Source organism: Chlamydotis macqueenii, chromosome 7 (genome assembly GCF_036417535.1).
Source record: "Chlamydotis macqueenii isolate bChlMac1 chromosome 7, bChlMac1.mat, whole genome shotgun sequence".
In the NCBI taxonomy this organism is placed as follows: Eukaryota; Metazoa; Chordata; class Aves; order Otidiformes; family Otididae; genus Chlamydotis; species Chlamydotis macqueenii.
This window is the reverse complement of record NC_141562.1, coordinates 27,063,593-27,076,805: the sequence shown is the minus strand read 5'-3', so window position 1 is coordinate 27,076,805 and position 13,213 is coordinate 27,063,593. Positions and strand designations below refer to the sequence as shown.

The window sequence follows — 13,213 nt, the reverse complement described above, 5'->3', positions numbered from 1 at the left end:
TGTGGTACCTGAACAGTAGGATCATAGTGTCAAGCAGCTTTTTCACTGCTAAATCTCTTAGCTCGTTCAATAGTAGGTGGTATTGTTAAGCCACACCTTGCCTGAGCTTATAATGAGCTGCTGAAATTGGAAAGGCTAGTTTTTCCTACCCTTCCACTCCTCAGTTTTGTGACATTACTAAGACAATGTCTCCTCAGTTTGGGAAGCTCTTGAAGGATTGCCTCTACTGCTGCTCATACTCAGAGTATAGCCATGCAACAGCAGAAAGAAAATGCTAAAGATCATTGCAGTTCCTGACACCCACCTACCAAGTTTTGATTAGCAGCAGTGAAAATCCACAAGATTACTCTAGACAGTTTTCCTTCTCTTTGAGGATGCTTTGAGCAGTGCCATGGGCTTGCAATCTGCTAACATTGCTATTTATATTTACTCTAAATGTACTTTCTTCAAAATTCTGAGGACAAGAAACTTCATTTCAAAGAACTTCCGGTTCTGTAGTGTTCATAGATCATTCTGGACTGTTACACTGAATTTATTTTACTGGAACAAGACACCTTAATGTAAGGCATGGAGGTCGCAACTAAATGCTAAATTAAAGCCTGTTCAGGTACCTCAGCGTAAGCTTTTAAATTATCAGAAGGAAAAAAGTTCAAAATACAGTCTTCTGATCATTTGGCAGCTTTAAGTTTCTGGTAGCCAAACTTCACTGTAAGGCTAAGAACATTGACAATTTTTAGCAAGTTCGGCACTTTGATTTGACAGAGTTCAAATCAATAATAACAAAGAACACTCAGAGTAAATTTGTAAAATCACACTGAAATGCTATATAGGATTCCTTTTCGAAAACACCATGAAACATTTATTTATGTGAGTTGATGACACTTCCCTGGTCTACAATCCGTATGTCAGCAAGTGAGTAGATTTTTTTTGTGTATTCTGGTAATAGTTAACACGCAAGCAGCCCTTCAAAAATATTAATAAATCAAAAACTGTATAAGTTGAAAATGTACTATTTTACAGAGGGAAAGCTTAAAAAAAAACTCTATTAGTGAGTACTTGAAAGCTGATGGAGTTCGCTTAGTGCAAATAAAACCAGAATTTGACTAGGACTAGTAAAAATATCAGGCTGAGTAAACAAAGCAATTGGTAGCAAAGCAGAGGTTAAAGAACTGGAGATGCCAGCTCTATACTTAGACCTCCAGCTAATTCTCGACATAAAGTGTTTTTGTAGATGCTTTTCTTATTACCATGTTATTCATTCATGATTTGCAGATCACATTTCATTCTATTAAAAAACTTACCATCTTCATTGATGCTATAGTTCCCTGATCAGTTTTAGAGAGCTTTGTGAGCGCAGCTATTTTAGATGAATTCACCAAACGCTCAGCATTCAGCTCCCTGCATTTCTCCATGAGACGTTTTTCATTTTCATGAGACTTCTTCATAACAGCATGGAGCTTCTCATATTCTATTCGGAATTTTTCCAGAGTTTCATCTCCCTTAAGTAGATTGATGACTTCTTGGAAGTCTTTTTCCAGTGCTTCAAATGCACTTTCTTCTAGATATGGTTTGCCAGACTTTTCCTGAATGAAATGAGATAGATAATCAACAAATAGGAGGAATTCAACATCTCACTTATGACCGAAGAGTACAAAAAAGCAATATATGGAGTGTGTTAACAGCTACTAAGAAATCACGACAAAATTTTCTGAAACAACGGTTCTCTTGCTAGGATATGATATGCACACTGCTAGCTATTTTTCAAACAGATGTCCCCCAGTTTTACCTAAATAACTTGTGCTTCAACAGTCAGAGTTCCTGTAATTGAGTACCACAACTACTTTAAAGATAGGTCTATAAAATATTTTTACTGTGATAGTGTTTAAATAATGCATCGCTTATTCAGGAAGCCCAGTATTTTAGCCTTAATTCTTCCCAGACCTCTACACTCTGAAGTCTGATTAGTTTATGCATTCTACGCAGATAGTGCCAGCAAATCACTTGCAGATAAGCACGTCTGCAAGCTCCAGTAGTTCCAATCCTTCCTCTCCAGGAAATGTCACTGTTAAATCTTTCACACGGGACATTTTTGATCTAGCTCAGTTCTGACACCAGATATTACCAGCTCAGTTGCTGGACACCAACTCCACAAATATTTTTCAATATTTTCAAGTGGAGGCAGTATGGCCACTTCTCCAGAGCTAGCTTGATCTGCTAAGCAGCAAGACAAATCATCCAACGGGATGCTTTGTGCTGACACAGATACATTGCTTCCATTACTCAAGCTTGCTCAATACTGACTGGAACATGTCTACACTGCCATCTGAAGCCTAGGTATATCCTTATATTCACATCTCAGAGGTGGGCTCACTTGGATAGGAAAATAGCTCTCCTGTTAGCGCTGGCTGTGGATGTATGTGTGAGCCCACCTCACAGAGGAGAGGCAATGAGATGCACAGCTCCCACAGCCTTAAAAATCTGCCCTCACGTGTTCCCCCCAAACCAACAGATGGCTGTTTCAAAAATGGTTCAGGCCCCTACTCACCACTTGAACACAAACAGTTTAAAGGTGAGAATTTTCAAAATTAAAAAAGAAAAATCTGAGAGCAAAACTACATGTTTCATTTGTTTAATTGGTTTTGGAGGAGGAGTACATACGTTTACACTACCTGAAAAACCTGAAATTAGAAGGGTAAAACCAGACCCTTACAACTTGAAAGGTCAGGCTGCGGGACACACCAGAGCAGAGGCACCAGCTTTGAATCCCACCTCCTTGCCAAGTCTCTGACTTGAAGGGTTGTTTTCTGTGTCAGAAACTTCAAGGGGAAAACCGCAAAGGCAACTGGAAACTTCAAGGGAAAAACACCAAAGACAACGGGAATATTAAAACCCAGGCTCTGGCTGGCGTGGGAGGGCGGCCTGCGCGGCAGCCTGGCCGAAGCTTGGTGTGTAACCCCTCCGAACCTGCTCTGGCACTCATGGCAACAAACTTGGGTTTCTTCTTATTTCATCCTCGTCTCCAACATCAAACCTGCCGTTTCAATGTTGTTTATGTTTGTGATCATAAATAGAGTTAAAAGAGGAGTAGTAACAGCATACGGGGCACAGGGGGAGGACACCTGCAGTCTTAAAAGTAGCAGCTGTTCCTAAAATTTAAGTGTTACTACTGCCTATGTGCAAGTAGCCTAATTGCTCCTGCTTTCAACACAGGATCTAACTGAGCTCTGCTCACACAAGTAACTCAACACATAAATACAGTATACAGATAGAGACGATATATAGATGTCATCGTTGGCCTTATTCTGAGGTATAGCGTTCATCCTGTCCAAAACACGGGCAGGAAATGGAAGGTGCAGGGGGCTCACCTCAGCCATGCTGCCAGCGGGCTAGGAGCCGAGGGAGCCGGAGCCGAGAGAGCCGGAGCCGGAGCCGTGGACGTCCCAGGCCGCGGCGGTGCAGAGGCCGCCGCGCCGTATCGTAGCAACGGCGTCGGGCGGGGCGGCGCGGGGCGGGCGGTTGGGGACGCGGCGGCCCGAGGAACAGAGGAAGGGGGCGGGTTTGCCCTGCGGGTTCCGTGTGCTCTGTACCGCTGCGGGCGCCCGCGGCCCAGAGGCTGCTCGGAGAGGGTTATCGCGGCCCTGTATAAAAACCCCTCCGAGCCTTCGGCCTCGAGGTTATCTTCCGAAGCTGTCTATCTTGTTTTTGAAACGCAGCCGTCAGGGATTTTAATCAAGAACACGGTGGGGGGGCGGGATATTTCCCCCCTCCGAAAGGCCAGGAGCTGCCCGGTGAGCAGAGCAGCGGGGTCACGCAGGTGCAGCAGCTGAGTGGGAAGGATCGAACGTCCCCTCGAGGCACTGAGGCAGGCAGGGGCCCGTGGAAGGAGATAAAAGAGGATTTGCGCTGTTTTGGGGGACAGACCACCTGTGGAGCCTGGCTTCTGTCGTTTCCTCGCACCTGACTGTTCACGCTTGCTCGTCTGTGTGTGTGACGTTGTACAAACTGTGGCGTCAAACACGGGAAGGCAGGACGGCGGCTCTGCGCTGGGAGAGCTGTGCTGAGGGATCAGCGGCTGCTCCGCTCCCAGCCAGCCCTTCAAATAGCGGTTTTGACCTCTATGGGGTCACAAATTGTTTCATCTGATAGCTTTTTAGGGCAGGGAATGTATTGCACCATGTGTATGCGCCCTAGCAGAATGGATGTTGGTTATGGCCTAAAAGTACCACTTGAAACTATAATGATGATGGAAGACTTTTTCTCTTCCTAGTTTAATGAAGCCTGAATCGTAGTGCTCCGTTTTACTGATTGCATGGCAAAATAGGCAATTTCAAATGGATGCTTTCAGATGGTCTGATGTTACCATTAGAACTGGAGAACAGTCCATATTTTATGATGTATTCTCTATATGTATGACTTAATTTGCAAAATATCCTACATGTTGAAACATACTTTCAGTCATTTCAAAGCACACTTCTAATAAAAAAAAAAATCAATAAAGTTCCTTTTCTAAGTTTTTCACTCTTATTTTTCCTTATTTTCTTTTATACTGATGTTTCTTCCATATTAAAACTACTGGGAAGATGACCATGACAAATTCCCTGATTCTAGGATTTCAATTCTCAAGAGGATCAAACTTTTAGACCTTTAAAATAAAACAGCTGCCCGTGTAAAGAAATATCAAAAGGCATGATTTTAATTTTTCTAGCAAAATACTGCTGGAGGAAGAGGATATGCTCAGAATTTTTTAAAAAATCATATGATAAAAAACCCCTTCAAATTTACATCTTAAATATATGATCTTGATATTTACTATACTCTTTCTTACGGCTTTAACAACAAAACAGGAGTGGAAACTTATGAAGGGAGGTAGTTAGCTTTGTGCTTTAAGTTCATGTTTGCGCTTGTGGGTAACAGCGTAAGTGTTTCCAAAAATGATACCCATTTATTGAAGCAGTCCCATGAGCTGCTGTTTTTCAAACTCCTGGTGATTTGTGTCCTGTGAGACCCCTCTAAGGGTCTCTCCCTTTTAAACTAGCTCTGGGAAAATCTTTCTGCTAGTAAGAGCAAAAAACTCCCACAGACATGGAAGAAGAAAAAAAAAATCTCCATTAACAGCAGGGATAAGCCAGATCCAGAAAGTTTCAGTTGATTGAAAAGATTGTTAGTTATTTCCCTGAATAGCTGACTTTGTTTAAGAGACACCTGTACTTATGGTAAATAAGCAGAATCACCTGCTTCACCAGCACATAAAAGAGTTTCACGTCAGTGGGGCATGTTTGTGTGTGTGCAGAAAGGGTTACTAGAGAAGAAATATTTGCTCAGTGATTTATTTGAGGTCACAACCCTCAGGCAGTTAATTTAATGCATGTTTTAAACTGTAGTGGCATGAAAATGATAAGCCATCACTTCCTGAGTGTAAGGATTTATGGGCTACCGCAGAGATATAAATAAAGAGAGTAAAATCTCATCATAACACCCCCCAGGAGAATGTAAGCAATTTGGGGCAGGGATCATGACAGTATATGTCTTCTGGGAAGTGTAAAATAAACCTTGTGGACACTGAAAGGTAACGATAAGAAGACTTGACAAAATAAAGTCTGAGAGTGGGGGGGGGTTGGAAAGTGTTTCCTTTCACACCACGCTGCTGTAAGGGAGACCATCACTAGGTGGCACCCCACCACCACAGTGGTTTGATAAACTGCCCCACCCACACACACACCCCTAAACCCCCCCCGTCCCCTCAAAGAAGAGCTATTTTCAGCCCTGACAGCCTTTTCTGGTTTAGAAACGTGTTGCAAATATTAATTAATACATGGCAACATTATGGTTGAGTGAACATGTGTTCATGGATGAGATTCTGTATTTGCATACAATTTAGCTCCATTTACTCAGATAATATAATCAATGGGAGAGTACCACTAAGGAAACCAAAATCTGTCTAATGATTTGCTGATATTAAACTATTATTTTATATCTATTACAAATATATTACATAAATATTACTTATCTAACCTGCAAACCTTATAATTTCCCCAGGGGTATGGAAATCCATCAAAACATCATCGCCTCCAACATCAGCGAGGTGGAGGCCGTCAGTGGGCTGACATCCTGGGACATACCCTGGAAGCCAGTTTGCCTGCTTAGAGTTACATCAGTTTTGAAATATTAAAAGGAACAAGAGATTACTAAAAATACTTCATTTTCTCCAGTGACAAGGAAAAGCTATGCGGTCCTTTGTTACTTAATTATCCAACTGATATTTTTACTATGTTGTTTTTGAATGTCCTCTCCTCCTGTTATTTTCAAACTAAATGATAGTTCTATAATGCGAACAGTTGTTCAGTTTAAATTGGAATGAGGCTGTCTACTTTGTTGTGTGATAAAGATCACACAACAGATCTCAAATAGCAGTAAACTTTGATCATGTTTGGCACCAGCGTGGAGCCAATGATCTCAAGAGGAAGAAACATACCATATCTCATTACCATTTTCATAAGAAGTTAAATCATGGAAATGTTTGATTAATAGAAACTCGGTTAGTTCTAAGACAGAAGCTAAAGCTGGCAAGCGGTCTGTGTATAATGTACAATTACATGCTCTACATAAAAAATAAAATAGATTACAATTACAGAAAGCAACTAAAATCAATCATCCTGGAACTAAGCTGAACTTGCCATTCCTCAGTATGGTTTGAAACTGCAGAGCAGTCTCCTGTCCCAGTTTTTCCTCCCAGTTCTGCAGCCAGGATTAGGATGGCTTGCCACGCTTGTTAGAAAATTCCTTTCTCCCACCCTTCTCTGAGCCAAACCCGGGGATTCTCCAAGACCACTGGAGAAAAGCAATGCTCAGCCGATCCCCATCACCATGACTGCAAACTGCGGGCTCTTACCACCACCAGTGTCATGCTTTATGCTACCAATCTGACCTACAGCTTTGGAGAGTGACATTTGGAGGAACAGTCTGGCAGAAGTGACCCCTTCCCATTCTGGCTGCCCAGTATCATTAATCTCTAGAGATGCTATGAAGAAAAGCCTACAAGACAACATAAACACACTTGGCCCTGCACAACACTCAGGTTTCTTCAATCACTACTGCCTGTTACCTGCTTACCAGTTCTGATCCATGGCTGTCTTCCCAATCATGAACATTTGGGTGTATTTAAAAATTAGTTTAAAATATGTCTAGAGTCATCATGTATTCATCAGGAGAAACAACTTCCCCTTGTGCTTTTCAATAGCTTTTCTATTCCAGCAACATAATCCAGGCCCTAATCTCTGATTCCTGTTTCCCTTATTCATATGTTATTCTTCAGCCTTTTAGTTCTCAACCACCAGATCTTCCCCTAGCTGAAAATTAGTCTGGCATCTTTCACTACTTGACACTTTAGTCCTCCGGGAGGAAGAGGCTATTAAAAAAAAAAAATCCCTCCTCCCTTAACACCCAGGGAAGGCTCTAGGAATCACAGAGATATAAGATGTTTGTAAGGTCAGGTGAAGGGGGTAGATGAGGAGAGCATATGGTGAGCTGTGAGGAGGTGACCTATCTCCCTGCACGTTTCCTTGCATGGTACCTAGGAGCAGTGAAATATTCGTGGCTGGAAGGAAATCCCCCACTCCCTTCTTCCCGTGGTCTGGTTGTGCTCCTGCTCTGCTGGGTCACACTGAGCTAAGAAAATATTGTCCTGCTGCAGTCTCCTTTAGATTTGTACAAACACTTGCAGTATAAAACGTGCAGCCCCAGCAAGGCCTGACTCAAGCAAGTTTATTGTTCCTGCTTTCTCTGTGTTAACATGATCCCTCTGTGTGCTCCAGGTTGGCAGCCGTCTCCTGTGTTCCTTGTGAAGGTGACAGCTGGAAGCTGTACTGAAACCTTTTCACTGCTGCCTACCCGTGGCCTCTCTATCGTATCCCTACTCTCCTTTTGTAGGTCTTGCAAGATGTTTTATTTACCGCTTGTAATAGTTTAAGGAAATATTGCTAGTTTTGTAATGGATTAGAAATACTAGTAGAAAGAATAAAACAATTCCTCAGTTTTCCAGGATGTCTGAAAGCAGTTAAGAAAGACAGAATTTAACTCTCAGCCCACATCTTGCTCTTGTCCTGCTCTTGCTGATGGGATCTTAGAGTCCATTTTAGAAATACTATTGTTATATCTAATTTCTGCCACAGTAGCAGCCACGTGACAGAGCCACAGGCTACGTCCCAGTGTGCGAGGAACTGTGGTACTGTTACTCCACTACTCACAGCTACACATCCTGGCCAACATCTGAGTAAGGTTAGCGGAGCTTGGCTCATTATCAAATAAATTGCTACCTTTAGCAAGATAATGATCTTAAGCCTTGTGCAGTGCAGCAATACTCAAACAATGAATCATGTACTGGAGTTGTCAGGATATGTGCGTCTAGCTTTCTCTCCTCTTTCAAACTGCTGAACTGCATCGAAAAGCCGAATACAAATCAAATGAATGTGTCTTGGTTTGACTTTTTCCATTTATATGTATCATATTGTTATCACAATTTTATACCATCTTAGGTGGCACAGAAAATGGATCCTGAACGGGATGGTGGATATGTAATATAATCTGTTGGGATGTGAGCCTTCCTTTGAAAAATGTTCAGGCCTTTTCCCTGTTCACCTACTTGTATCACAGAGAGATTTTGCAGATGAATGTAAATCACAGTCACAGTAACATATAGTGATTTGTATTGTCCATGCACGTATACACGGTCATAATCAGTAACTACTGCCTCGTCAGGGGGTATGCAGGTGATATTTAATAGACATTTTCCTTTGGCTAAGGTGATGAATATCTGTGGTCTTGGAGAAGGATCTGTTTTCTTTCCTGCTGCTGCTGCTGTGAAGTTCCCAGGGGAAATAAATAATGCACCAAGACAGGCTGAGTCCTGCACCACAGAAGCGGGGAGATTCCAGTACTGCTCTTGCTAGAGGTGATTTTCATAGATTATGGCATAATAAGAAAGGAATGGATTAACAACACCCAGGTTACCAATAAACCTGAATAAACTTGATTCAGACACTAAGGAAACAATACCCATACACACACATTTACGAACACAAACCCTTTAAATAACATTAAAACTGTTACTCAATGCAACAAGCACTTCAGGAAATTCAAGGAATAGGCTGATTTAACAGTCCCAGTTATCACTTGCAAGCGAGATGGCTTCAGTGCCAAGCTGCACCACCACATTGGCCTGGTGCTGTCTTGGTATCACAAAACTTCAGTGCAACATAGCACACAGATTGTCTCCCACCGCAGCACATGTCCACCACCTGAGCTTGAGAACAAATCAAAGCAGCCGTGGTGGAGAACGTGCAACATGCCCTACCAGTGTTAATATAAGACAGTTGTTGCAATGCTGTGGAAAGAGGAAGGGTGCAATAGAGGGATCTATTGTTCCCCTAAATTGGATAGATGTTACTATGATGTTACTCAAACCTGGTGCACTTAAGCTTCTTCGTGGAAGTGATAGTTGTTGAGCAAACTTATTTCTCTGCTAGATCTGTAAGAAGATGCCCTTTAACTGTGGAATGAGAGCAGTGATGGAAAACACTTTTTTAATCCCTTACAGTGGCCTTTATCACTGGTTAAGTTAACCCTGCTGTGTCTCAGCTCGCTCACCCCTACAAGGAAACCAGTGCCGCTTCTCTTCCTCGGAAGGATGTTGGGCAGATTCACAAGTTTCTACTTGTGCCAGCTGTGAGCGGGGAAAACGGTTCAGCATCCCTGGGATCTGCTCCTTCGCTGCGATAAGAACTACAGGCCAGGTTCGGTGTTTCAGCCGCTTTCCTGACTCTCGGGCGCGACCACCGGGAAGTCGGAACACATCCCAGAAACAAAATGAGCGCATTTCCTCCCCGTCCCCCGTGCCCTCAGTGCAAAACCATGTGGGAAGCTGTCTGGGGAGCAGCCTGCCGGAGGATGGCCCGGCTCCGCGGGCTGGCGGGGGTGGCTTGAAGGAGGAGAGAAACAAAAAAAAAAAAAAAAAAAAAAGCACAAAGGGAAAAGGAAACCGGCCCCGGCCAGGCTGGGCGGGCTCCCCTGCACCTCGCCGAGCGGAGCCGCCGCCGCGGGACGCCCCGGGGAGCGGCCGCCGCCCCCCCCCGGCACCCGCCCGTCTGCGCCCAGCTCCCGCGGGGAGCGGCGGCCCAGGCCCCGGCCCGGTGAGTTTCGTCCGGGGCTGCGGGGACCCTGAGCACACGGCGGGAGGGATGGGGTCGGGGGCGCTGCCGCCGCCGTGGGAAGAGCTTCGCCCGTCTTCGGCGCGGCCGTTTCGGAGAGCGGAGGGATGGGCTGCGGCGGGTGGCGGGGTCTGCCCGCAACAGGTCCCCTTGGTGCGGTTTTCCCCGCTTTCTCATTACGGAGCAACTTTCGCGTTTTGTGCTCGCTCCGTGCGCGAGTGGGTGTCGGGGCCGGCTCTTGGCCCCTCAGGGGATCCCTGCGCCCTCCGAAGTTCCCGTAGATCTTTGGGCTGCCCCTTCCAGCAGCCCAGGCCCGAGCCGAAGGCAGGCAGCTCTCAGGGGCCGCAGCCGAGGGATGGGGAAGCTCTGCGGGACCCAGCCGTGCCCAACAGAGACGCTCCAGCCACCTCAGCTTGACAGCGCTGGGAGTCCTTAGGCCGGCAGTGAGCTCGGGCGCACCGTGGAGCTTTGCTGCGTGTTCAGTTTTACATGGCTTGGGCTTAGCTTGCTACAACACTTTTTTTTTGCCATTCTTCTGAGATGCAGTATTCTCTCTAATGAGTACAGAGAGAAGGAGCGATGTTTTTAGTGGAGCTGCTGTTCAAGCGTCTGGACATCTTTTTGAAGATGGCCAGTTGGTATTTGTAGCTCAAATCAGAGTGAGTCAGGACTGGGATACTGGAAGTCATGGGCTGTAAAACTGACATGCAAAACCAGAGCCTCAGTGGCCTCTGCATCTTTGACTTGGCAGTTTCCCACTGAAGCAGTTCTCTTGGGAATTACCATATTAAAATCCATCAGGAAAACAGGACATGTTGCTGTTGGTGTCTGTTATGTGGTCAGGCAAGATGAGCTCCAGCAGTGTCTCCAAGCAAACATTGCTACTAACGTGTTTTTAATGAATGCTATAGGCCTAAACCAGACCCAGCGCATCTCCTTCAGGCACAAGTGTTTGGTGTGACCTCCCAGGCAAGCAGCACTTGGACAGGAGAGCAGCTGGAGTGTAGTATGGCTTGTTTTGTGAGGTTTTTGAGTTCAGTTTGGTGATGATGATTATGCTCTTCTGCAGCTCTGACTGAAATTATTCTGTCTGTCCTCATAGGCATTTGCTTTTGAGACCTACTGGTCCCAGTTTTCCGTAATATACGTGAAAGGGGTTCCTTCAGTCCTTGAGGAAAAACAGAGCACAGAAATTAGGAATGGAAAGTTAAAGCCTTCTCTTGAACCTTGTTTTCAGCACAATAGATGTTTCACACTGCTCCCACGTGGGAAATATATGTATTAAGTGTAATTGCCATAGATGTGGAGAGAGGTGAATTGATTTGCCAAAGGTCAGAGAGCCAGTGTCAGTACTGAGATCAGCCTGAGGGCTTCTTGGCTCCCAGCTGGTAGATGACACTTTTTTTTTCCATGACTTGGGTGTGCAGAACGCAGTGTTTGCACCAGCAGCATCCTCAAGGAAGAAGCGACCTGTGCAGGCCAAAGGCGTTGTAGCTGTTTATCAAGAGCTCAGGTGGCCGCACCTCCCCACCTAACTGTCTTCCTCTTTTTGTTGTTTGGAGCATTGCAGTGTACTAAGAGCAGCTTCCCTCCCTCCCCCCAGTCAGACTAAATAGCCCTGGTCGGGGACTGGGGGACTTTGGTTTCCCTGGGTGGTTGTTTCAGGCTGTCCAATGACCAGGGCCACCAAAGCTGCATGTCCCTTTTATTTTTTGTTGGTTCTCTCCGTGGCAATAAGGGCTCCCACATGCCTCTGCTGCACAGCGGTCTCAGAGGGATGCTGGTGCTTGTGATCCCCCTTATGTAGCAATGAGTAACAGGGGGAGAGAATCTGGCCCGCAGAAACGTAGCTCATGTTCCACAAGCTGATCTAACTAATTTCTCAGTTTGTTTTTTTAAGCAAAAACTCTATGGTTTTCAGAAGGACAGTTTTAGGCTGGCTTTTGTGACTGTCTACCTGCTGACTGTTGTTTCAGTATCTTGGAGTGTGCCTGAAAATAAATTAATGCAAGTAGTGCAATATCAGGAAACACATTTAGTGGGTTGTATTGTACTGTACTTTGCCCCCCCCCCCCCAATAGCTTAAATTAGTTCCCTGAGTGCAATGGGTACACAGCAAAAGGGGTGGTTTATTTTTCCAGTTGTATTGTTTTCTCCTGACATATCTGCATCCTTTCTAAAATAACTGTCCTGGCAAAATTTAAGCTAAATTCAGCCTCTGTCAACAAAGTGAACATTACGAAGCAGTTGTTCTGGGGAGCATTGATAAAGTATATGAACTCCATGAAGAGTCTGCACAAGTCTCCCTGCTGTCCTGTCCTGGATGCTCTGCCCTGCAGAATTGCAATCCCAATCTATAGCAATGGTGCAATGGAGAAGGAAGCTGAAAAAAAAACCCTCCTGGCTTGTTCCCTCAGATCTGCTTTAATATGGACTGTTGGGTGGGCCAGCTCTTTCTCTCCCAAGTGTTATTATGATCCATTTATACTGGGAAAAAAAGGAGGTTTGCTGCCAGGCGGCATACTTTCCATCAGCACATGTAATTGCTGGGTGGTGGAGAGGGGTAGAGACTCTGGTTTTCAGGCTGGAGGGAGGGAGCATGGCCAGGGTGTGCGCTGGCTGGCATTGCCAAGTGCCCAACCATGAATTCCAGGTTTTGCAGGGATGTGGGCTCAGCTGTGTAAGCAAAACCTTCTGCCCGTTCATCCCTTGCCGTGGGCAATGGGAAAGGAGGCAGGTAGCCAAGCTTCAAGCAGCTCGAGGGATGGAGAGCTGGCCCAGGGGTGCAGCTGCAACAGGGCTGTTTTCTTTTGGCTTGTTTTGGTTTCCACACACATGTGGCCCATGCGAAGTTGGCTGAGCCGACCTTGACTCTGCTGTATGCAAACCTGCCTCAGAGCTGTGCTCTTCTGGCCGGTGGTTCAGTGAAATAAACAGGTTTTACTGCCGTGACCCAAAGGCCAGACTACCTGCTGAGCTTCACTGGAGCAGGAGCGGGTCTGACTTCTGAC

At 45.2% G+C, this 13,213-nt stretch overlaps 1 protein-coding gene across 1 annotated transcript in view; it reads right to left on the bottom strand.

The window, feature by feature from the left end:
• The window catches only part of CFAP58 (cilia and flagella associated protein 58), a 60,831-nt gene extending 57,457 nt beyond the window's left edge, over window positions 1-3,374 (bottom strand). The window contains exons 1-2 of the mRNA XM_010130197.2: window positions 3,366-3,374; window positions 1,302-1,583 (exon numbers count right to left, since the gene is read on the bottom strand). Coding sequence (XP_010128499.2) covers window positions 1,302-1,583; window positions 3,366-3,374 — 291 coding nt within the window. The remainder of the gene's footprint in view (window positions 1-1,301; window positions 1,584-3,365) is intronic.
• Between the last annotated feature and the right edge of the window lie 9,839 nt (window positions 3,375-13,213).